The sequence below is a fragment of the Thunnus albacares genome, chromosome 18, assembly GCF_914725855.1.
Source record: "Thunnus albacares chromosome 18, fThuAlb1.1, whole genome shotgun sequence".
In the NCBI taxonomy this organism is placed as follows: domain Eukaryota; kingdom Metazoa; phylum Chordata; class Actinopteri; order Scombriformes; family Scombridae; genus Thunnus; species Thunnus albacares.
Window position 1 is genome coordinate 15151911 of NC_058123.1, and position 26283 is coordinate 15178193.

General features: G+C 39.6%; 1 protein-coding gene across 1 annotated transcript; it reads right to left on the reverse strand.

Annotated features, from left to right (window-relative positions):
- Positions 1–35: 35 nt before the first annotated feature.
- Positions 36–24443, reverse strand: LOC122967998 (endoplasmic reticulum metallopeptidase 1). Its single transcript, XM_044332863.1, has 15 exons — positions 24082–24443; positions 20637–20941; positions 18682–18809; positions 18393–18498; positions 17688–17834; positions 17457–17549; positions 14581–14793; positions 14163–14383; positions 10171–10345; positions 8810–9000; positions 8535–8687; positions 8075–8277; positions 7847–7962; positions 7004–7167; positions 36–5334 (listed from the first exon to the last, which is right to left on the reverse strand). Exons 1-15 carry the CDS (start codon positions 24354–24356, stop codon positions 5158–5160), a joined length of 2667 nt encoding a protein of 888 aa, XP_044188798.1. The 5' UTR covers positions 24357–24443; the 3' UTR covers positions 36–5157.
- Between the last annotated feature and the right edge of the window lie 1840 nt (positions 24444–26283).

Genomic DNA, 26283 nt, shown 5'->3' on the forward strand with positions numbered 1-26283 from the left:
TGTTGTGAACAGGACAATACAACATGAAACATATACATAATAAGCATTTTTTAATTGTTGTAAGTGCTAGTTTAATTCAAGCTTTTTGCATAATGTAAAAATCATCCCGTCCATTCAATAAATGGATACCCTGTTAACCAGATCAATCCCAATAATCCCAAGTATCAATCATTTAATCCCAACTAAAAGACAAATATGCAGTTGTTGTTGTTTTTTTTTTAAAAAAAGAAGCAAAACAGCAGTTCAAAGTGTCAAATCAATCACAAAAAAAGGACAAAATGATCAGTCTTGTTTAAAAACACATCTTAATTTAACTTTTAGAACAAAAATTGAAATAACAGTTATGAAAAGAGGCATGGGTGAAGATGTCTGACAAACACACAGTTCAGGTCACTAACGAAACAAATACAGTATGACATTAAAAAAAAAAAAAAAAAGACATCCATCAACAACAAGCATTAAGACATTTCAACGTGTATCCCAGAATATATTTCTGTTACAGTTTATTTCTCAAGCTGATATGGATATTTGTGTGTGGACGCTTAAAATCTTTGTTAAGATTTTATTTTTGTTCCTTGACTGAGTGTTAACTGTGATGAAGACGAAGCTGCGTCCGAGTGTGAGTTTACACCGAACAACGAGAAAAACACAGCAGTGCTTGGTCGGCTTCTCGGTCTAAACGGATTTACATTAATACGTTAGATTCTGTCACAACTTAAACTCACTGTATCCTAAAAAGGAGTTTGTTTTTTTTCTTCTACGTTAAGCTCTGTAGCAGCGCTCGGTGAAAGCACAGTGGGAGCACCAACCGTGTAGGATGAGCCATTTCACAGCTTTGCATCATACATCTCCCCGCTCCGTCCCACATTTACAGCACTCCCTCCTATGCTTTTATCAAAAACAAACACACCTTTTGTTATTCATCGACTATCATCTCACTTAATGTTATAACTATAAACAAAAAAATCCTATAATATCTACCACATATGAACAAGCTGAAGACATTTTTTTTAAAGTTTACTACACAAAACTCTTTTTTTTCCATTTCTTTGTTTTCCATCAGTTTCCAACAAAAATCAAAGACGATTCAACTTTACAACAGATTATTAGAAAAATATTAATTTACATTTGTTAATAAAGCTTTTTCTCCCATAGACGCTCTGAATATCAACTGAAGCTCTTTCAATAAAACAGATTCAGATCACAAACTCAGACACACATGACTTAACTGTGATGTCAGTTTCTTCTTTTCAGGTACTTCCAGGACAAAACAAACATTTCAGACGCTCTGATCACTTTTCTTCAGTAAAAAGGAAAGACTGATTTTCCTTTCCAGACAAGGTTAAAACCATGAGGTTCATGTCTGATTCAGCCTGAAGAGAAACAACACATCAGTTCCTGCTCCATCGACAACCCTGTTAATTAATTAACCATTACCTTCTACTGATGGACTACAAAACACAATAAAAATGCCAGTTGAAACCTCGGAGGAGAACCAGCGAGGCGATCTAATAGTGTTTCTGTATCTGCTGCCTTTCACGTTGACTCCATCACTAACAGCTGTGGAGCAGCACAGACGTACAGAGGCAGGAGTTTACTGAATATATTAAAAAGGACCATACTGATGTTTTAACCGATTTACATTACTGCCAACTACTGCTGAGTATTTATCCATCAGGGATGAGAGTCTCTGTTCATAGTCGTAAGATACACAAATCAAATTGTAGACGCCAACCAATAGACTTTAATTTCTTTACTCTTATAATAATATAGGTTATGTTTATAACAGCAGATGTCTTGTATACTTAGTTTTTTGCTCTTTGAATCCAGACATGTCTTTACACTGCAGTCAGCTGACTTTTCTGGAGCTTTTGATCGAATCACACGATCTTCCTCAGTAGATGGACGGTTCAAACTTTTCAAACTTTTTTTCTTAACTCTTTACAGACTTCTCGTCCATGTTGGCCGCCGAGAGGAACTTTTATGGTTGAAATATTGTTTTCTTCAACTCATCTCAAATCATCTTTTGGCTACAACCCACCAACTTGATTTTAAATCCGCTGTGATTTCCCGTGTGACACATCATGCATAAAAAGAAAGAGCATAGAAGGACAATCTGTTTTCAAATTGCTGAGTGCTACTGAAGGCTGTGATTTCCGACAGACGACGACTGACTGTACATACAAAGTCTGCACAGTTGCGGCACTTGGTAGCGTTAAGACCACTGAGATGTTTGTGTCCGCGTTACACAGTAAACATTTTGTGTGTCTCTTTGGAAGCGAAACTTTAAGGCCTCCTTCAGGTCGGCGTTTCTCGTTTTTGTGTGACTGAAGCAGACGACATGGATCACAGGGGGGACGCGTCGCCGGGTGTAACACAAAATGAACAAGAGACAATCATTTTTGCTCAGTTGATTTCCCAAGTGCAAAAAAAAAAAAAAAAAAAATCCCACCTTTTACAACCTGATCCCACCTTTGATCATATAAAGGGGTCAAAATGCCAGCAAGCAACTGTGTGACATTGTTTTTTGTGTTTTAATGGAATTCATCAGTATGTGGGGACTGAAGGCAGGGAGGGGACGGTCATCCAGATGTTTTTTTTTTTGGATGCACAGCGGTGCGATTCATCTATCAAACACTACAGAAGCAGACCTCTTTAACTATAAGAGAGGTAGCCCTCAAACAAACATGCTTTATAGACCATCAAAAGTAATCTCTCACGCTCTTCAACCTCATATATATTATCTAAATCTTTCCAACTATAACATTTAAACCAGTCTTTGCAAGATCATTAATAACGGTTATCTCTAAGTTTGATCATTATAGAGGTAGTGGTGACACTGACTGTAACAATGGGGTCCATTTATGTGAAGCGGACACGTGTAGAAACAGGTCAGACTAACTGGACTGTGGGCTGCGATACTTGAGCTCTGCAGCAGCTTCACATGAGATGAGTGAGATATTAGCAACATGCACCAGAAAAAATTAGTGGACGACAGCTAAGACTATAAGCTGTCCTCAGCAGCATCGACTCCTAGTTTTACATTCTTTAGATATAATGTATGTAGTTCAGGACAACTGAAGAGAAGAGAGAAGTGAAGTCAGAACTTAAGCAAAGTGCAGCGACACATTAGCTTGGATTCTCCTTGTTATCTGTAGCATCGCTTTCTCATTCTTCTCTACAGCAGCGTTTCAGATCTTATCCTAAAACTATCTGCATGTAAATGGCAGCATATTATGCTATGGCTCAGCAACTTAATAACATCTTGAAGAGGACTATGTAATGTGGTGCTAATTATCAGGAAAATAGGAATTTAAGCTCAATCTAAACCCATGAAAATATTAATCCATTGATTATTAGAAACCTTTTTCTCCATATGTGTTACATGGCTTGTCTGTAGAATAATGTAACTAATATCAGTTGGAATTAAATGGAAGTAAACCAATTAAAAACAATGTATTTTCCATATAATTAGTATAAAATTACATATTTCTTACATGCTTCTTGGTAATTATGGACCCATAAAAGGGTATTTAATGACATTAGCTGTTTTTTTATATATATAAATTGAATTTAAAAAAATCTATTTTGCTAATTGATCAGGATAAATTTCACATGTAGCTACACACATGCTATTTCCTGTTTTGTTTTAGTGGTTCGATTCAATTGATTCTAAACGCATCAAAGTCTGATTAACTTCTCTCCATCTGCAGCCAACATGTAGAGTCATGTGAACCGGATCATTTTCATTCATTACCAAAAAAAAAAAAAAAAAAAAAAAAAAGATATTCCTTGGTGCTGCTGGAGACAGCTCACAGCACAGATCCAAACGCTATTACAGTAACAGTGAACGTAGATAATCGTCAGCTCGCTCTGCTTCTCGTTAAAGTGTTGGACACTGACGCTTGTTAATGAGTGTGGATTTGCATTGCTGGTTTCCCGCCCGTTCACCCTCAAGGCTCGGGGAATCGTTTTAAATCGCAGGACGTTTCGAGTGCCACAAGTCTTTTGTTTCCCAGTTCTGGTGTTGTCAAGCTTTGAAAGAAACACATCGGGTTTGCCCGAACACGTCAGGATGAACGCTTTAAGAAAAGACCTTATTGCCCTTTGAGCAAAATCTTACTATCTTCAGGAAGATTATTCCTTTTAAAACGGACACCTTGACATTTTGATTTTAGCCAGCTTTTTTCAATTTTACAGGCACAGTTTTCTGCATTTGCATCACTGACCATCACAGCAGATTGTTGGCATTCCTCAACGAAACACAGGAGCATGTGTGCATATGTGCTGCAAATCAATGGTCTTAGTGAGGAATCATGATGAGCAACTTCACAGTTAACTGATTAGCTAGTACAAAAACTATCTGCTCATAATACAACAAGTGGTGTTGACAAAAAAAAAAGGTGACTTTCAAAGTGTCAAAGTTTCCAGTTAAAGTCAGAAGAGGGGTCAAACAAAAGCCATTCTTTGTTTCCCCTCCCGAGCAGATCCGTCGGTATTCCACTACAACTACAGTGCAGATAGTGGTGGTGTTATTTTTGCAGAGGAAGCCGGAGAAACATCTAGTTTGAGAACGGCCCGAGTGGTTTGCTGATGAAAGAGAGAGCAGGGAGAGGTAGTCATGCGACGTTATTCATTCAGGAAAAGTGTTAGCATGAGAGAGGAAGAACAACGGGGGAGGAAGTCAGCGAGAGAGAGAGAGAGAGAGAAAGCGGGGAGGGGGAGTGAGATGGGAGTGAGTAAAGCAAAGGCACGAAAGATTGAGTACAAAAAAAAAGAAGAAAATTAACCCCTTTGTTTCTGTAACCCAGGAGTGAGCACGAGGCTTGTAGTGGCCGGTGCGTCGGTCGGTGAGTTAGTCAGTCTGTAAGCTGGTCAGCTTTACTCCGGTATGCCTCAACGTGTCTTCCTGCTTGGTTAGCTACAGTACTAAGCCTACTGACACAGTGATGGGGGTCTCTCAGGCAGGCTGGGAGGCAGCGTGTGTGAGTGTGTGTTGTTGTGCGTATTTGTGTCAGAGTGAAAAGGCAGCAGGGCCGGTTCTCGGTATTGTCCCTTGAAATCTCTTCTGTCTGTCTGTCTGTCTGTCTTGGGGGGGGGGGGCCCCCTGCGGCCCTCGGCTCTCCTCAGCGTCAGCCTCTGCGGTGTGTGCTGACCTCAGTATCGGTACATGTCGTACGTACTGACCCAAGACGAAGGAAAAGCCCACGTGGGGAACCTGCGGAGGATCTCCTCCAGCTGAGCAGTCCTCTGGTCTTCCCCGAAGAAATAGTGAGAGGAGATGGCGACCGAGATTATTCCCTCAGGGCCTGATGGGTCTGGGTCTCTGGGAGGCTGACGAACAGAGAGAGAAAACCATGACTATATACATCATTTGAGATGTGAGAGGACCAGAACTAGCAATTTCCAGTCCCTTAGAAAGATCACATTGTCTTTAGCTTATATGCTGCATGTTTTTTATCCTAAGAGTCTTTAAGGTGTTCATCTAAACCCTGAGAGGGGCATGCTCTCATGCAATTGCAAAGCATTGTTGTCTCATGACAACAATGCTTTGCACTCAAACACGGTCCAGCTGTGTTCTGGCAGGATCTAATCTCCTGCAGGCATCACAGAAACCCAGAAATGTCAGGAATGAAAAGAAGGTCTGAAAGACAGACATCTGTCTGGATTCCAAGATGTCAAAGGCACTGCAGTAACTGATGACCGACAGTATATATTAATGTGTAAGTTGTGTCTAAGTTACAACAAACCCACAATTTTTTTGAGGGATACGTTCAAGATTTTACACTGAAAAAAGATGAGTTGAGTGACGGAGGTATATTATGGCCATTGTCATGCTCAATTATGTCTCATAAATTGTTGCAGCAATTTTTGGATTGATACCATTTGTTACATAGATTTTGTGCAAAATTTAACCACTTTTGACCATTTAAGAAATTATAAAAATGGTCAAAAATCCCTCCAAAATACCACATTGAGACACCAAGACCTTGAGGAACACCATAGAAAAATTCATGCTGTGATTTGGTATCAGAAACTTTTGACATTTGGAGATTTCTGTGAGAATTTTCGGCATTGGATGGAAATTGCTCAGAAACCCCCTTATTGTCAGTATACCCAGGAACACCAAACATCCTCTGAATGCCCTCCATCTCTAGTTTGTGGTTGTAAAGTTTCATGACGCTGTGATTATCCTAGAGGTCACAATAGATCATTTTATACAGTGAGGTCAAGTTTGCCCAAAACTGCATGGGATTAGCATGACATGGTTGGTGCCAATGGATTCCTTAGGTCACCTAGTTTCATATGATACCACTATCTTCACTGTAGCTTTAAAACTGAGCCCGCTACATGTCACACCGGCATCCTCAGGGAGTGGAAGCGGTTAAGACACCTTGATGAACACCATAGAAAAATTCATGCTGTGATCATACCAAATTTATGCAATTCCAAGACTGTTTAGAGATCCCAGTATGTAGAAATATTCAAATACACCAGTTTTAGAATAGGCGAAAATAACACATTTATACTGCATGCAAAAAACTGCATGGTTTTTGCCCAAAACTGCATGGGATTAGCATAAAATTGGCTTATCTTTAAAGGGGAGACTTATGGATAACCATATAACACATTTTCATTCAGATATCTTGAAGTTAGAAGTCAAGGGACCCCTGTGAAAATGGCCATGCCAGTTTTTCCCTTGCCAAAATTTAGCCTAACTTTGGAGCATTATTTAGCCCCTTTCCCGACAAGCTAGAATGACATGGTTGGTACCAATGGATGCCTTAGGTCTAGTTTCATGATTATAGTATCTTCACTCTAGCTTTAAAACTGATTCCACTACAGTCTCTGAAGGACAGTAACGATGGCCAAGGACACCAGCGTCCTTGGGGAGTTTAAGAGGATAAATAATTCACATGAAGAATATACACAACAGAGCAGGGATATGAAATGTTAATAAGGAAAACAAGTGCAGAAGGTCCCTTTTAGCTGCAGACAGTACCTGTATTTCAAACCAGAAGGTCCACGTTGGGGCATCGAGGCCGTGGGAATAGAAAACAAAATATTCTCCACTCAGGTCAAACTGGGGCGTCCCGTCACCGAAGGACCAGGTGGAGAGGCTGGCTCCTCGGTGAGGCATCAGGTACAGGGACATGTGGCTAGGGCCTGCACAGGACAGCAAAACACACATTAACATGCACATACATGTAGACTAATGCAACCAGATCGGACAGTTGAGCTGAGAGAAAGAGGAAAATGAATGTATTATTTATATTTCATGATATCATATTTGAATGACTTCTTCCTCTAATTCAATGTAGCCGTTCTGGAGCTTTTGATTGTATCATACAATCTTCCTCAGCAGATGGAGTTTGCCCAGTTGTCATGAAAATGTAGGTATTCAAATTTCCAAATTTTCTGAATCTTTTTAAAGCCAACATGGACAAGCTGAGAAAGTCCTGAAAGTGCCCAGAAAAATGGAAAGTTGGACATTTCCATGACAACTGGATAAACTCCATCTACTTATGTGATGTGATCCAAACCTCCTAAATGGACCCAGCGGTAAGATCGTGTTACTATTTCCAAGATCACAAATGAACTTTCAATCTCAATAATTCAATGTAGTTTAAAAATGTCAACCTGTTGTTCGAGAACATTCTCTGAATTCATAATCTCAACACTGATTGTAAGCTCTTCAAAATAATGCATCACCGTACTGGTCATATGGCTCAAGTCCAATCTGAAGTCACAGAGTCAACATTTTTTGATTTTGTCTCGTATCTCTGCCTGCAACTCTTCAAAAGGAAACTTCTCTAATTCGCTGTCAACACAAAGTGCTCCTGACCTTTGACATTAAACGTCATTTTGATTGTTCCCCAGCTGGTCTCCTCTTTGGACAGCAGGCTGAACTCCACTGGAGAGCTGGGAGACACTTCTGGAGCAGGAAGGTACCAGTTCTTCCTACAAATACGCCAAAATATGATATAAATTATAAAAAAGAAGCAGCCTTTATACAGCAAAGATGCAGGAAGTGACACTGTTAAACAAAGAGCTACAAGTCTGCATTACTGACTTGCTGAGGAACTTCACTGGCAGGAACCAGGGGTAACCGCAGAAGGGTCTGTCCTCACGGCAGCTGGTGCGAACACTGTCGTTGATCTCGGGGATGTGGGGTGTGATGTGCTGTATGGCTGTGTAGTCAAAACTGTTGATCCAAAGACCCGAGTCTCGATTCTCCACCTGGCCCTGCAGATTGTGGAAGGTCCGTGTCGTATGCTGCAGGGGTGGATGAAACATGCAAAAATATAAATAAATATACACTTCCTTTCCTTCTTTTTCTTACTTTCAATATGACATTTTTATGTAATTATTACAATCTCTCAAAGAGAAATGGTCAGACTTTTTTGTCCCATCCTTTCCAAGAAGAAAAAGTAAATGTATAAGAGATAGAATTTTCTAAGAGCGAAATACAATAAACTCATATGTTTATGTGAACATGTTTGTGCTTCTGTGTGCGTGTTGTGACTTTTAACCTGCAGGAAGACTCGTTTTGGCCGTGGGCTGTCTGGATTGCCTGAATAAGGAAAGAAGAAGCTGCAGGACACCAACAGGAACATGATGATGAAAACTGAGCCCAGACCCACCAGGATCCACTTAGTGCTCCGTACCAAATAGATGAAATGAAGCTGAGACAGAAAAGAAAATACAATATGTTACTGGATAAACAATCTACACAGCAGTCTTTCTGAAATTACCACCGGCTTTGCCAAGTTTTCTTCATTGTTATACATGATGTAGGAACACTTACGAAAAAAGAGGAGAGGAAAATGGTTGCCAGGGTGACGAGGGAGGCCAGGACCACCTCTGGGGGTATCTCTGTGCCGCTGCGCCCCATGATGGGTGTGAAAATCTCAAATACCACCCAGATGAGGAACATGAAGTGGATATATGGCAACGCCAGACCCAACAGATAGAGCATACTGTACTTCACTGACGCTCCTGCACAAAGACAGAGCGCTTATTGTTCATCAGACCAACACTGAATCATCCTGAGATCAGACTATCAACTTCTGTCGGTCCCACAGCTACAGTACGACAATCCATCTTCAACCCAATCAAACAGTGTTGGTTTGCAGTAAAGCCCTTTTCACAGACATGGAATATGTAACTTTAGTAGAAGGAAGAGTGTTATCAGTTCTCTCACAGGCAACAGCACAGATGGAATTTTAAAAAAAAAACTATTTTAAAGCTTAAGTAATTAATTCCTATTTGCTCACATGTTGTATGTAAAGCATTTTGCTAGATATTCATAATTTCAAGTCGTTGGTATGGACGATATTTTTAAATACAAAGAGTGAGACAACTGGTCTGATTATTATTATGGTTGTAAGAGGGTTGTTTTTTTGTTTTGTTTTTAACTCTTCCTCTGCACCCGAAGGGGAAAAAAAATTAGAAACCTATCTAACATGAGAGGAATCTCTTCAACAGCTTAGAACTGTATATTTCACAGTGTTTTGTGGTTTATTGAACTGATTTTATTTTCTTTGTGCATAAAAGATGATAGCCTGGCAAGAAATTAACTACAGTTTTCTTAATTAGGTAGAACAGGACATGCATTATAATCTTACTGCATGTATTTAATCTTGTGTTGCTGTGTTACAGAAATGTTACTTGGTCCAACCTAGTACGATTTTAATATAAAAGTGATCCGGGCGTTTACTTGTACTTGAGGCCAGCATATAAAATTGGCCTTACATCATGCGATGCGTGTCTGAAATTGGCTCAGGTCTGGTAGAATTAGACAATAGCGGAGAGTTAACCTTAGTTTATGCCTTGTAATTAGCTACAGATTTATCTAACTGCTGCCCTTCAACAGAGCAAATCCCAGTTTCTAAAACTACGGTGCCATGAATAAAATCATCTAGTTGCTCTAACTTCAGAGAAGGTTTTGAGAATCAGGTTTGGGGTAATAATACTTTCATCTCTTTGTTCTGGTTATATCAGAAAGTAGTAATTAATATGAAGACGACCAGTGTCCTCATGCATGAATCCTCACATTCAACTGAGTTCTCCTTTAAATTAAACATGTGTCCCAATTTCTAGTTCTTATAATTTACTGATCAATAAATATTCATTGTAAATAAAGTTGAGTTGAGGTTGAGTGTCTACCTCTGTGTTTAAATTCCTTGGCTAGCAGCAGTCTGGTGGCTAGGGGGAAGGCCACCATTAGCATGGGTACGTAGGCTGAACACAGGCCCCGTTGGGTCAACCACACCAGGCTGCAGCACCACAGCAGCAAGCTCACGTCAAAGTAGAGATCACCAAGCTCCACCAGACGGACACCCTGCATGGAGAACACACACAACAGCTCAACATATGGGGAATATGCATACATGAATAGATTATGTTCAGTTTATTACATCTGTTGTTTTTATTCCATCCTAATCTCCCTCTCAGTTTTGTCTCATTTAAATAGAGATCCAACTGTCCACGAGTTTATATACTTCTTATATAAACTCAGATATGCATGACAAATAATTTTACTGGCTTCTCTTTGAAGAAAATAACAATGTACACCATCATTTATTTAGAACTGATGAGGATAAAAGATAAATAGGACCAAAGAATCAATGTTATCACCTGGTTCCTCCTTGTTCCTACAATAGAAACTCCTCACTGAGGCTACTATTATATTCTGAAACTAACTGTAAATAATAAAAGGAACACAAAACCGATAAAAAAAGCTTGGAAAAAAAAAACTACTGCAAGAGAAATTCACTGGCTTGATTTTCTGTGTGTATTACTGTACGCTGATAGAGAAGCTGCTGTAATATACAATGGTGCTTGAAAGTTTGTGAACTCTTTAGAATTTACTCTATTTCTGCATAAACATGACGTAAAATGTGAGCAGATTTTCATGCAAGTCCTAAAACTGGATAAAGAGACATCAATTAAAAAAATGAGACAAAAACCTTACACTCGTTCATTTATTTATTGAGGAAAATTATCCAATGTTACATATTTGTGTGTGGCAAAAGTATGTGAACCTCTAGGATTATGAATTAATTTGAAGGGGAAATTAGAATTGGGTGTTTCAATCAATGGGATGACAATTAGAGGTGAGTCTGGCAGGCCCTGCCTTATTTAAAGAAGAGAAATCTGGGTCTTCACTATTAAAGTCTCAGCTTTACAACACAGGTTTGTGGAAGTGTGTTGGAAGTGGCTCGAAAAAAGGAGATTTCTGATGACCTTAGAAGAGGAGTTGTTGATGCTCACCAGGCTGGAAAGATTTTCAAAACCATTTCTAATGAGTTTAGACTCCACCAGGCGACTGTCAGGCAGATCGAGGACAATCAGCACTATTGTTACCCTACCCAGGAGTGGTTGACCAACAAAAATCACACCAAGAGCATGCGAGTAATAGTCCGGGAGGCCACAAGGGACCCCAGGGTAACATCTAGGAAACTAAAGGCCTCTCTTGCAGTGGCTACAGTTGATGTTCATGAGTCCACCATCAGGAGAACATTGAACATCAATGGTGTGCATGACAGAGTTGCAAGGAGAAAGCCACTTCTCTCCAAAAAGAACATTGCTACCGTCCACGGTTCGATCAAGACCACATGGATAAGCCAGAAGGCTGTTGGAATAATGTTCTGTGGATGGATGAGACCTAAATCGAACTTTTTGGCTTGAATGAGAAGCGTTCTATTTGGCAACGAGCAAACACTGAATTCCAGCATGAGAACCTTATCCCATCTGTGAAACATGGTGGTAACAGTATCATGGTTTGGGCTGCTTTGCTGCATCTGGACCACACCTTGCAATCATTGATGGAGCTATGAGTTCTGAGTTGTACCAGCAAACTCTACAGGAACATATCAAGGTATCCATTTGTGAACTGAAGCTAAACAGAAAGTGGTCATGCAGCAAGACGACGACCCTAAACACAGAAGTCGTCCTACCAAAGAATGGTTAAAGCAGAAGAAAGTGAATGTTTTCAAATGGCCGTGTTAAAGTCCTGATTTTAATCTTATAGAAATGCTGTGGAAGGACCTGAAGCAGGCAGTTCATGCAAGGAAACCCACCAACATCCCTGAGTTGAGACTGTTCTGTGAGGACAAATGGGCTAAAATTCCTCCAAGCCGATGTGCAGGGCTGATAAACAGTTTCCGGAAACGTTTGGTTCAAGTTATTGCTTCAAAAGGAGGGTCACACCAGTTACTGAAAGCAAGGGTTCACATACTTTTGCCTCACACAGATATGTAAGATTAGATCATTTTCCCTGATAATTAAATGAATAAGTTTGATGTTTTTGGCTCATTTGTTTAATTGGGTTCCCTTTATGTGGTTTTAGGACTTGTGTGAAAATCTGATCACATTGTAGGTCACATTTATGCAGAAATAGAGAAAATTCTCAAGAGTTCACAAACTTTCAAGTACCACTGTATCGTTACAAAGCATAACATTCCACAAGTGCACAAGGCGGAGTATTCTTCAATTAAAATGAACATCAAGATTTCAGCTTCGCTGAGAGGCACTCGCCCGGCTCTTTTCTCACATTGCCACATTTTGGTTGAATGATTTCTCAACAGCTATTACATAGAAAGCCCTTACAAACACACACACACACACACACACACACACGTACATAACAAATGTAAGCAGCAGTGTATGGTCTTGCATCAGTGCAAATGCAAATACATCCCCAGTGTCTGTGGTGAGCTTTGTACAGCAGGTTCTGGTCTTGATTGATGTGAGACTAAAAAAACACTGAGATAAGAGTTTCTAATTCAAGTCTCTCTGTGTATCTCGACCTTTTGTGGGCAAAGAAGTTCCGATTTTAGTGTTACGTGACTCAGAGTTTATTTAAACCAGAATACCAAAATGTAAATGACTACAAGCCAAGAAATTAAAAAAAAAAAGAGTTCTCAGGCAGACATCTTTTATTTGATCTTCTTTAAGGACTAATGATTTCTTTGTTAGTTTTCTCTGTTAAACAGAACTTGCCCGTCCTATCTAGACTCTTTTGTCAACAAAATACCATTAAAAAATGAGGCCACAGTTACAGTTTACTGGTGTTTCAATAGAGATTTTGTTTCATTGGAGATGAAGCCATGTAGTCTGGGACAAAGGTTAGATTGTGTCCTTTCTGGAATCTGGCCACGATAAGCCAGAGTTCATAATGTGGTTAGCTGCAGCTCCAGATGAAAATCAACTTTCTGTGATAGTTTGAACCTCAGGTACATGCTCATTATAAGCAAGCTGAACTGCAACTACTTGCTCCTAAAAAAGTTTACCAAAGAACATCTTGATGTCAATTATATTTCAAGCAATACAAGATTCAGGACTTAGGACTATTAGCAGGCACAGATGCCATCTGCTGATAGATGGAAAACCTACTCCTACTCCTTCCTGCGCAAACTATCAAAAAACAAAGCGAGACAGGTCAGTCGGCTCTCAGCTGTGTGTACACGTGATTGACAGTTAACTGCCTGTCAAAAATCTCTACCGGTTTATACTCACATACACACACACACACACAAAGAGTCATTCTGTAATCACCATGGAGGAAGAGGAACTGTCTGCTTTCTCATCTCTGCACTTTAGTCTACATCAACTGTGAGCTGAGCGAGTCATCATGAGATGTTAGGCTCTAGGAAATAATGTGACCTCTATTGTATATACAAAGCAGGAATGAGAAAGAGAATTAAAACTCATTTGATTATACTGAACTAAACTAAACTAAACAGTCCACACTCTGGTCAGATAAAACGCTCAAACGTGAAAACAAATTTCATGGAACAAGACGTATCGTTCGAGATATTAATCTGAATCCAGCTGGTCAACATTCTTTCCGCTTCAACGCAGCAAATATTTCAACACTTACCTTATGGCCTAGACTTATGGTTATACAAAATCATCTTCCCGTTCAGCTTTGCACAAAAACACATAACTATAAAACCTATGTGTAAAACTTGTATTTGTAAATCATTATATTCTCAAACACACCTCCCTTTCAGCTTTACTTCTCTGTGCAGTAAAATATTTCCATTTTATTTACAGTCAGCTTCACCAACACCAATGATTCTGCACATTATCTGCCCTTTATAGTTACCGTTCAAAGTAAAAAGACATGTAAATTACGTTATAAACTCTCTCACCCCGTAGTAAAGGTTCTTGGCCAGTGTATGTACGAGGATCATCTTTCCAGTGGAGGCAGCTCCGTACAGGCAGATGGAGGCGTAAAAGTGGTTGTACCAAAACATGGAGCGGCCAAGCAGAGTGACGAGCAGAGCTACGATCAGCACCGACAGCAGGGTGATGAACCAGCTCAGCACTGCTACACCTGTGGCACAGGCCAAGTCTCGCACATAGCGACCACCTGAGAGAGATGGAGATGAACCCGCATGAACAGCTGACCAAACCCCTTCCATAGAAAAATAAAATCAATCTTAACATTTTGGACCAGACTATCATTACAAAATACTTACATAATTCACAAAGAGGGACAGACAAAACACACACATCCAGTAGAGGAAATGGCATAACATGCATCCACCACAGGAAATTGTGACCTACCCCCATTGCCAGGCAGTGAGGCTTTCTTGGCCAAATAGAGGAAGGTTGCTGTAGCCACCATGTAGTTGAGGATCGTGCCAACGCGTGCTGGGTAAGCCACCACGACTACCCCTAACAGGTCAAAAAATACCATGTTGCCATGACGGTACTCTGAGGAATCGGCCAACTTCTCTGACATTACCAGGTACTTCAGGACCGCCAGGATGTTGTCGCCTAGAGACAGGAGGTGAGGAGGTCAAAAGATGAAATATAACACATTACAGGTAATAAAAAGGTACAAAGGCCTGATCCTGACTTAAAACCTGGACTGGCTGGAATTCAAGGAAATGGACAAACTATAAAATAAATATTTAATTACTCTATTGGGGTTCTTCCAACATTTGTAATACTTCTTGCTCAATCAAAAGAAGGAAACTGTTGATATGACTGAATGTGAAAATGACAAAAAAGGACCATGCTTTACACAGCTGACGCATCACATGCGGTAGACAGAGTTTATTGTTGACTCACTAAACCTTCTGACCAGCAGGAACAGACTGTACCGAGGTAATGGCCTTTATTGTTCCTATATGATCACCTAGACTGTATTTTTTGTGGCAATAAAACCACGAGCACGTCAATTATTAAACAAAAAAAGGTACAGTACACACTAGAAAATGATGCGCTGCTGCTGTGTATTGAGTCTTACAATCTCGCTCTTCGATCGTCAGTTACATCACCAACAATTTAAATGAAATTAGATAAAAATGTTTTCTATTAGTTTACAGTATATAAATAGATGTATGAGAGACATTTCAGGCCACTAATATCCTCATTAATTCTTTTTTTTTTAATACACACCATTATTCTGTCTTACATGCGCAATTAGTGTGTGTGATGATGTGTGTGAGTCAGAATGATAGCGTAGTAAAAAGAGAATACAGTGGTGTACAGTGTGTGTGAGTAAACATGATTCAAGGTCCAAACAGCAGTGTGTGTGAGAGTATGGTAGTGTGTGTGTGTGTGTATGAGCAAGTCTGATTTATGCCCTAAACGGCCTCTCATTGTTACACAACAGTTGCACACCAGTATATTGGACACATACACGATTGGTTACAATCATGATGTTGAATGTGGAGGCACAGAAAACTGGCTACAGGAAGGATCAGTGAAAGGTCGCTCCATGGGTTATTGTGGCCTGAGGCGAAGTTTCTTTTATGTATTGCTGCCTGTAAGTCTGCACAGTTAACAGCACGCACGCACGCACACACACACACACACACACACACACACACACACACACACACACACACACACACACACACACACACACACACACACACACACACACAGGCGAGACAAAGCTCCATTGTTCTTCCGCCTGGTAGGCTCTGTGTTGTCAGTGTAAACAAGTGAGAGTACAACTTCTACTTGTTCGTGTAGGGTTCACTGCTTAGCAAGATGATTCTGCTTTGAGATTTACCCACAACTTTCCTGACCAAAATTATTTTAAGGTTCATTCAAAAAAATCATATGACATAGTTTTATTCCTTAGTAACATTGAAATTGTTATGACGCCATTCTCTTATTTATCATCTTTACAGATAGATTTAGGCTACATTTGATTTTTTTAAATCAATGAATCTACATTAAAGCAATGCTAACCTTGCACCTTGCTCTTTTTGTTGTAAAATTGTAGAGTTTAAAGATCCCCTCCAGACATGTTGTAAGATACAAAAAAATACTCTTCTTGGAATAGTAATATGTATCTAATATGTTTTTTGCTCAAAAAAATGGCAAATGACCTCATTAAGAACCTTAAAATTACATCTATTCTTTCTCACTCATTCAAAAATCCAGAATCAATGAATATGCAAATATTGTTCTTTTCAAAAGTTCAACGGCAAGACAAAAGATTTCTCCTACTTCACTGAAAAGTGCACTGGATGCTTCAAGTTTCTATATCTCTATTTATATATATATCGCATACTGGACCACGATCAGCCTCTAAACTAGTTGTGATGTCACAAATCATGCTCAGAAGCCCACCCCTTAATCTGACTCAGATTTTCAATGAGCACAGAGAAACTTTCCCCTTTCAGCAGATGGAAAATGCGAGGAATGAAGAATGAGATAACAGCCTTCTAGTGTCAAACTCTGCACAGTGAAGCTCTAACATTCGACTGAAGTAACAATGAGCAGAACACATTTTTGAGTGGAGGGAGACTTTCAATAACCAGGTTAGAAACAAATTTGCTATGTCCATCACAGGCAACAACAGAGCAGAGTTACCGGTGTATCTTCCCTGTACTATATCTACTCTCCGCCTTACAAAACTGTTCTGCCTCCTTCTTTACAGACTAAAAATACGTTCGTTCTACGGAGGGAGCTCTGAAATCTCGCTCTCTAATAATTCATGCCTTTCACAGCGAGTTGCTGTGTACAGAAGAAAGAGGAGGGGGATTGTCCAGTAGCTGCTGAGGGAGAAGAAAGATGCCAACTGTCTCAGGTTTTTAGTGCTGACTGACTGGATTCTCTGCTAAGTAAAGCAAAATGATTCAGCAACGCAGATGCACGAGGTAAACAAGTACAAGTGCAACAGTTAATATCTGTGGCTGGTATGTACAGTATGTATGTGTGTGCGCATCTTGTAACTCTCAGGGAAATAATGAGATTAGCAAAGTGCTGACTAGTCTGAAAAGGGAGGCTGGAGGATAAAGCAGAAATGCACTGCATGTGTTTGTGACAGAAAAACTGCGTTGGCAGTCACTTAAACCACACCAGTCTTCTGCTGCAGAGACTGTTCTGATTATGACAGACAGATGCACCCATCAGCTACCAGCTACTGAATCTATTTGCTTAAGTATGAGTGGATGAATGTGTGGGTTTTTGCATACCGGCTCTCTGTATCGAGTCTGTCAGGATTCTGTCGGCAGTGTCATACTTGGTGTGGTAGATGAAACCGTTCTCAATGAAAGCCAGATCAATGCCTGTAAGAAAAGAACATATATATAGAATAAGATAAAAACATAAAAAAGAAGGGAGAAAAAGACACTAAATGAAAGCATGTTTGCTTCATATCAGACTTTCTGTATGGGTGCTCATCTGGGTCCTGTGTATTTCTTTACCTGGGATGTTACCAAAGTCCCTGTAAATGCGGAAGTCGGTGTCAGACGGGATGATGCCGCTCTGAAAGACCTCCTGGCCGACCACAGAGGCGAAGGGGTGTTTTGCTGCATGAACGTAGGCCTGAACTAGCCATGGGTTCTCTGGACCTGTCGGGGAACAGGAAGGAAAAGCTGCTTGACAGATGTCTCAGTTTCCTCAGTTTTGTTACATCAAATAATCACTCTGTCAACAAAGATATATCAACAGGGTTTTATGAATCTGTCCTTTGCAGTGTTTACCACTAGTCGTTTGTGGTTTTTGGGAATGTAGGCATTTGTAGCTTGTTTAATGTGTTGCACACATCAGTTGTTAAGAGTATCAGATAATGCCTAAAATACAAATACAACGTAACAGGCAGCTCAGGAACCATAATCAGGCTGTTAGCAATCCATGGATACTGAATGGTGGCAGCCAGCCAGAAGATAAATGGTCAGAACAAGGGCAGATACTGTAAGTCTGTAATGCAAAACTTGATAGTGATTCTGAGTACTCCAACAGCAACGGTATCAACTTCATACACTCCTTTTTTGCAAGCTTTCCAATCATAGAGGAAGGAAATATTGTCAAGAGGCTGTACATACAACAGAGGAAGCAAACCAGAGGAAAAGCCCACAAACTAAAAAAACCACACCCGTTTGTCAAACTTACAGTAAATGGTACAGTACCTGTCTGGAAAACAACCTCCTTGCCGCCAACACCTGCAGCCTCCAAGTTAATGAAGGCTCTCACCTGTTTGGCCCATGGATGCTGAGTAATGAAACCATGACTGGCCTGAGAGAGAGATGGAAAAGAAAAGAGAGAGAGAAAGAGTTATTGAGAGAGAATGTAACAGAAAAAAATAAGGAAAGCAAAAAGAGAGAAGAAGTTTTCAATTAAATGACAATCCAAAGTGCTGTGGACAAGATAGTCTAACATCCAAAATGTAAAATATGTGGTCTTGGTACTTCATTTTACCTGCAGGATATTTTCCTCAGCTCCATTAAAGAGGAAGATAACACCATGGTGAAGAGGAGTAGACTGGTTGGCCAGAGAATGGAGGACTTCCAGCATTACTGCACAGCTCACTGCATCATCACTGGCACCTAAAACAAGGAAACCAGTGTACTGTATGTGTGTCAAAAATACCAAAAACCTGGACAATGCTGAGCTCTTTGTCTCCATTCACATTCGCATCAGGCAAGAAAAGTTTGGCTCGGCCTGGCATGTACATGAATCATGTAGTCATACCCATACATCACCTAATTTTCCTGACCCTGTGGCTCAGTGTGTGAGATATAAAATAAATACATATGAGAGTGCACATAACTCTGAACACACATTTGCAAACACGTGGAAATGTGCTGAGCAGGCCGTGTGTGCAAACATGTGAAGAATGCGACGACCTGGTAAAGATCCAGCTCCCACTATGATGGTGAGAGCAGAAAGGAAAAATGGGTAACAGTGAGAGGGAAAGAAAAAAAGAGCATGTGAACAAGGCATGTGATGCAGAAAGATTAGACAGGTTCGCGGTGAGGAACACAATTTGCTGAGAGTGAATTCAAAGAAGAAGAAAAAAAAAAAAAAAATGACCCAAAGATCAGAGAGCGAAACTGAGACATCATGTGCTCCGGCTTTCTGGATTGAATGTGATCATGAGGTGGAGGTGCAGGCTCGTTCGCTGTCTGTCTAGGCACCGTTCATGCTGCTGATACCGCTGTCACTGCCACTTATGTGAGCGCCATATTAATCCTTGTCCCCGAAAAGCAGTGTGGGAGTCCAGAGGACGGCATGTACAAAAATCAAATCTCGAGTTCACCTGTACTTGGAAAAAGGAATTATAGGTACAATTATCAATACAGGTGCTGATCTATGCACAAAAATATGTGCGAGACAATGCCTCTTTATTCTTTTTTTTTCAGAACTATTTTTACATGAACAAGTGTTTATATTTCCGAAAATCAAAAGGTTGGCAGGCAGCAGTGGACATGGAAATGTATGTGTATCTTCCCGATCCACACCCCTTGAATCAATTTCCTTTTGCCGGTGACGCTGTGTGTGCAAACGTGTGTGTGTGTATGTGTGTGTGTGTGTCCCTCCAACAGGCTCTAGGGTGTGGAGAAAAAAAAACTGAATTAAAACCAAACAAGGAGGGTTAGACTAGGCACAGCAGTGTGCTGCCTATCATCAACAAACACCGTTACTACTGCGCAGTCTAGATATGATCACCTGATCGCTCTAAGCAGATTCCTGTTAAAGCACAATGCGACTAGTTTTTAAATCATTTACAAGGAGGATTTTAGATCCTCACTTTCTGGATTGGCTCGTTATGGCTGTTTAAATGCAGTCCACATGACTATGGTGCACAACATGGGACACAAGTGAAGGCATTATGATCATAAGAACACTTGAGGACTTGCATATTGCAAACCAAAGACTTCTATACACTATGAAGACAAGAGCTGCAGTATTTGTGAGGGTGTGATGGTTATAAATGTTAATAGGAAATATTAAAAAAAACAAAGAAAGTTGCTGTAAACTGCTCTTCAGATCAGTTACATTTTCCACTGCTTGAAATGTTTCCTTATAGCATCCTAAAGGGCAAGGTCTACAAATCACTCATCACTTTTGCACAACAACCTCCACAACAAACAAACCGATCATGAGAGTGCACAGACTTGCAGGGTTTTGAGGGGTTGAAACAGCATATTTGAGAAGTTGAAATTAAAAAAAGATTAGATAAAATATACAGAAGTTGTTGTTGAAATGTGGCACACGGTGGCATGTACCGACATGCAAGATGCATGCTAGCTACACCGGTTCTTCTATACACCTTTTTAATTAGCAAGCTCACTCACTTTCACTGGTTTCAATAAAGAGCTCACAAAGAGAAGAGGCTGCTTTGTTCAAGAGAAGGAGGAAAGCTTTAATACCTGGACTGTTGGCCACTGTGTCAAAGTGGCAGTTGGCCAGCATGAGATGCTGCGCCCCACCCTTGGGCTCCAGCCTGACAGCGATGTTAGTGACACGGTCATAGAAGCTGGTGAAGCCTCCAAGAAAGTCAATAGAGAAAGTGCCAGTGGGTCGCTGCACGTCCACTGTGAGCTGATGGGCGCCCGCTGCGGTCTCAACCCGGATGTTCTCAATCTGCTCCAACAAGTAGCCCACTGTCAGTACTTCATTCTCCTGGCTGCCCACTGGCCGAGGGCCGACGCTGGTGATCTGCTCTAAGTGTCGTCTGGATTGTGAAGTGAGGCAGGAGTGAGGAGAGAGACAGAGAATATTGTGGTGTTGTTCACTCTTTGTGGCAGTAAACCAAGCCTACTTGTTCCATCACAACATCACAGAGTATATTAATAATTACACTGCAGTTCAATGTTATTGTAAAAGACAATTAATCACTGTATGTATCTAGGTGTGGTCACAGTTCATATATTTCCTCTTGAAACCACCATTAGGTTTCACAAGTTAAACTACGTCAAATACATTTCCTGAATATGTGGTGAATCTGCTCATAAAATCACAAGCCTCAGCTAGAAATCCTATACATCTGTTTTATGTTATTTTAACCCGTTACAATGGGATTTTTTTGCATCATTCCTGACAAATAAACCTAATAAATAAAATAAATAAATAAACACACAGTTTGAGTTTGCATGTCTTGTCTGATAACCAGCTCTTCTAAATATCTATCAGATGCATCAACAGGTGAAGTGAAACCAAGTTCAAGTCCAGTCCTGCATGTTTTGACCGATACTAAGTTTAAATTAGACTTTACATGTGTTAGCAACACAGAACATATTGTTTAATTTGACAGTTTTAGTGGTGGCTCCAAAAAGACACACATTGTCTATGGAGGAACTTCTGCTTTTATTCCATTGACTATTAATTGATTAACTAAGCGACTGACAGAAAATTAATCATTAACAATTTTGATACTCGATTAAACATCATGAGTCATTTTTAAAGTTGTTTCCGACTTCTAAAACGTAAAAAAACGTGCAGCTTTATTTTGTCTTCTATGACACTCAGTTGATTATCTTTTTGTTTCTGACTGTTTGGTCAGAAAAAAAACTGTTTGAATACTTAAACTTGCTTTCTAGAAAACTCTAAACAGGCCTTGTTCACTATTTTCTAAGAACCAAAAGATGAATGAAAAAAATAAATCAGTGGTTACAAGTAACACCAAATGTTTAAAGGAGAAAGTGGAGCAACTTCATAAACACATGATGCATGTCCTGAGGTTAGGATTTAGGATTAGAAGTAAAATGAACCTATTTTTCATTCATTTCAAATACATTTATCTTTAAAAACAAACAGGATACAACCTGCCATTGTTATGTAAGCTGAGTCCTGGAGTTTACCCGCTGCCATGACTTCGGTTATAGTGAGCCATGTTTTACTTTGACCTTATCTATCTACCTTATCTTATCGCCACTGCACAGGCTCCCTTAAGAGAAGAACAGGAAATAAATCTAAAATGTCTGTGAAGATTCCAGAGTGCAACAGGAAAAAAAAAAAGAAAAACAGATGCTTTTCCTCCCGAAATTTTCTTTAAAAAAAGCAGCTGCTGGTCGTGTTTGCTGCAGCTGCTCATGAAAACGCCAATGTTAGCTCCGCTGCCCACACCAGCAGAGGAGCTGCTGTGATAGCTGATGCTTGGAGCCACCAATAAATTATCTTTAGAAGTGGTGAGAGAATAATATCTGCCCTGAAACCGTAGTGGGTGAAGCCATGTGTTGTAGTCCAGATGTTACAACGAGGGATTAAAAACAGCTAATGTATTGTTTTCCCCCCCTTTTTCTTTTGCTTTAGACTCCTAAATCACCGTGTCCTCCCCTGCATGTCATTTCTCTAGAAATGACAAAGTGGCAGCAGATGACTTTGAAGACCGCTGCTTTCTCTCATTCTTTACTCCAGCCTCTGAGGCACCGTTTTATGCTCATAACTCAAATCTGGATTTGCAGGGCATGGACTCATGAAAGCCATGATTGTGACCAAAGAAGCTCAGAGCCCTAATCAGTTCAAATGCAGCATGCCTGACTCATTTATGGAGAAACCAGCCAAATGATGGCAAATCCCACCACCACCCAGCACTTTCAAGAGCTCAACCACAGCCCTGCTGACCTCAGATTCAATGCCATAATCCCTGACCGTCTCTCCTGCTCTGATAAAGAAAAGCTGCTGCTCTGTGTGGCTGAGTGGTTGTTTTATGCATGTTTTAGCATTTTTTATCATTGTAACACTGAACATGTGTTTGGTTGAAAATAGTGTGGTTCAGTTTAGGCTGGTGTTTCAAAGTGGGTTTTCAATTTTTTTTTATTAAGTGTCTTTTCTTTTTGTGACTTCTCTGTTTTCAACAGCTTTGCAACCTTGATCTTGAGTTTCCTCAACCTGTGAGATGACATAGATGAACTTTTACAGAACAGCTGATTTTCAAAATCTGAGTAGGGCTGCAATTGATGATTATTTTTTTTGAATAATCAATTCATCTTTTAGTTTATACAGTGTCAGAAACTAGTGAAAAATGTCCACGCATCACAAGTTCCCAGAGCATGAGTTGGCTTGAATCGAATCCCTTCAAAGGGTTCACAATCCAAAGATATTCAGTTTTTAATTATATAAATCAAAGACAAACAGGAAATGCTCATAAGTGTCATTTTCCCTTGATATTAACATAATTAACTTAAGCAATTGATTATATATATATGTGACTGGAGATCCAACAGTTGTGTTTACAGTGAGTTTCTAGTAGGCTTTTACCATTTTAGTTTTGTGAAATGACTGAAATGATTGACGGTCCAATCCTATAGATTAGTTTTCTTTTTAAATACTTGTATTTCTTTGTTTTTATGTTTTTATCTTGGTTCCATGTCCTTTTAATTTGTGTTTCAGTGTCTTTTGATGCCTTTCTTGTTTGATGTAATGCATGCAATGTAAATGCATTGTGTAAGGCGTTTTAATTGTTTTTTGTATGAAATGTATTATTCAATTAAACGTTTGTATTGTGTTACCTTACCTTCCAAAGGTCCGTTTCATTTATTTATTTGTTTATTTATTTTTAGTATTTTACACGTTTGTTTGTCGACTTTAAATGAATAATAACGTTCGTGTCTCTCGGGGTCATTTAACTGGTTTCTGTACTGGAGATCTTGATTTGCTGGAGGCTGCATCGTTAGCAGATGAGTGCTAGAGGCTGCTGTTACACACGCGGCTGAAACACCTGTCAGCCCTGCAGGTTACCTGGGAGGTGGAGGTGGAGGGGACACCCGGTAGTGGTTTCTAGGCGGGTCTGTTGCCAAACTAGAGGAAAGGTTAGCCGGGGCTCTGCTCTCAAGACCGTTAGCCAACATGTACGGTACAGTTATCTAAACTCACCTGGCTCTCACTGCGTTGAACTCGCCGGTCGGCTTTCCAATGACGAGCTGCTGTAACGACAAATGAACGAGTCCCCACAGCACCAAAATAAACACAGACACCAGGGAAGCAGCGAGCCCTTCCCGCAGCAAGTACAGGCTCACTTCGGGCTTCCTCTTCGCGTCACTGCTGTAGCCGTTATTCCCGCACAGGTCCCGGGAGCCGTCGTTATCTTCCGCTACACAATTCTGTGTCCCGAATTGTTTTATTCTCCTGACAGTGGTGTCGCTCTCCATTTTCGAGCCAGCGGTACATCAGCTGCAACCTCCGCAAGCGTCGCTCTCAGGCGTCGCTTTTTTTTTTTTTCTTTTTTTTTTCCAGACCGACGGATCGCGCTGAGGGACAAACTTCAGAATGAACTGACGTAGAGCCGAGGCGCATGAAGAAAATGTAAAATAAAACGGCAGCAGTGCAGGAGGAGATACTGCCATGTAAGCAGCAAACAAAAATAAAGCAGCGTTTAGTCAGCAGTTTGGCTGATTTCACTGACACTATGCCTCAATAATAATATAATAATAATCCACTTTATATAGCACCTTTCATACAAGAAATGGAGCTCAAAGTGCTTTACAATAAAGAAATTACATGCACCGAGTGCTTCACATGAAAATAGACATAAAATGAATTTAAAACAGGGACAGAATTCCATAATTAATGTAACATAAGATAGAAAATAAACCCACTTAATAATAATAATAATAATAATAATAAAATGAAGAGTGAAAATAGAATACATAGAATGCATAACATAAAATGGAAAATAAAACCCACAGAATGACAACAATAATAAAGTAGAATAAAAATAAAGATAAAAAATAGAATACATAGAATGCATAAAATCAAGTAAAATACATTTTAAAAGAAGCAGCAGTGCATAAGTGCGAAGCAATCAATGTTTATATCAATATTTAAGAAAATATCCTTATTCTTGCTTATAATTAATCTACCGTAGGGGCATTACAGTGGGATCGCTCATCTCTTGGCAAAAAAAAAGCGAATGTGTGTCCTAAAATGTCAAACTGTTCCTTTAACATGAACTCAATGAACCCCCCTGTGCAACGCAGCCCCACAGAAAAGCCCTGCAATAAATCCTACATGTGTGAGTCTTTACGGAAATACTTAATGCAAATACAAGCCCTGCATTCACAATTCTACTCAAGGAAAAGTCTAAAAGTGTTATCAACAAATATCAAAAGTAAAAGAAAGTTTATTTGTAGCACCGTTCAGCAACAAGGCAATTCAACAATTAGAGCTAAGACAGGATATAAAATAAACATTTATACAGACAGAATGCTCCCTTTCAGAGAGTTATAAATTTGTTAAAACATTTTACTATTGGATTACTATCACTGATGCATTAATATGTAAGCTACATTTTAAAGTTAAAGCTAATTTAATTATGTAACCTAGTCTGTTTTATCTGTAAGCGGCCTATATATAATATATTTACGTATGTTATGAAATAATAATATGTGAATATCTAAATCTGTCAAATATAGTATATATAGTGGAGTAGAAGTAGAAAATGGAAATTCTCATGTAAAGCACCTTACTCCGCTGTTTGTAACCTTCTATTTTTTTGGAGTTGACAATTACTACAGTATTTTCCGAGGCTGCAATTATTGTTGTTGTTGTATGGGAACGCATTGCATTGAAAGAAATTTCTATTATTTTGTCAAAATATTAGAAATACTGCTTTTTTCTTTTGCACATTTTGTCCATCCATTATTTCCCTGGTTCTTGGAATATGAACCCCTAAGTCCCTTTTCATTACCAAAATGTACTTTTTTAAATTCATTTGTGCATTTAATGATTTATTTCTGCATTTATTTATTTAGCTTATGTGATTTTCCGTGCTACACAGTGATTCGGCATTTGAACTGAAATAATACTAGTGTCCAACACTGGCGCTGTTTCTCTGTCGTCATCTTGTGGACGGGTGATGAAATTGCAGACGTCATCGTATCAACGTTTTTCGCTACACATCACAATTTATCCTAAGCTCATTGCTTAGTGACTCCTTTCTCAATTTAAAAAGCTTAATATTTTTAAAATCACGTTTAAATTAATATTACATAAAGTATGATGTAAAATAAATGTTTAATGTTTAATACGACAAGCCCAGAAACATTTTTAACTGTCATTAGCAATACATTTATAATT

Excerpts from the sequence above, each read along its gene's own strand:
- LOC122967998 (XM_044332863.1), bottom strand. The coding sequence starts at position 24,356 with ATGGAGAGCGACACCACTGTCAGGAGAATAAAACAATTCGGGACACAG. Across the intron at positions 18,810-20,636 it reads CACAGTGGCCAACAGTCCAG|GTGCCAGTGATGATGCAGTG; the intron begins GTATTAAAGCTT and ends TCCTTGTTTTAG. Across the intron at positions 8,688-8,809 it reads TTTTCCTCTCCTCTTTTTTC|CTTCATTTCATCTATTTGGT; the intron begins GTAAGTGTTCCT and ends TTTCTGTCTCAG.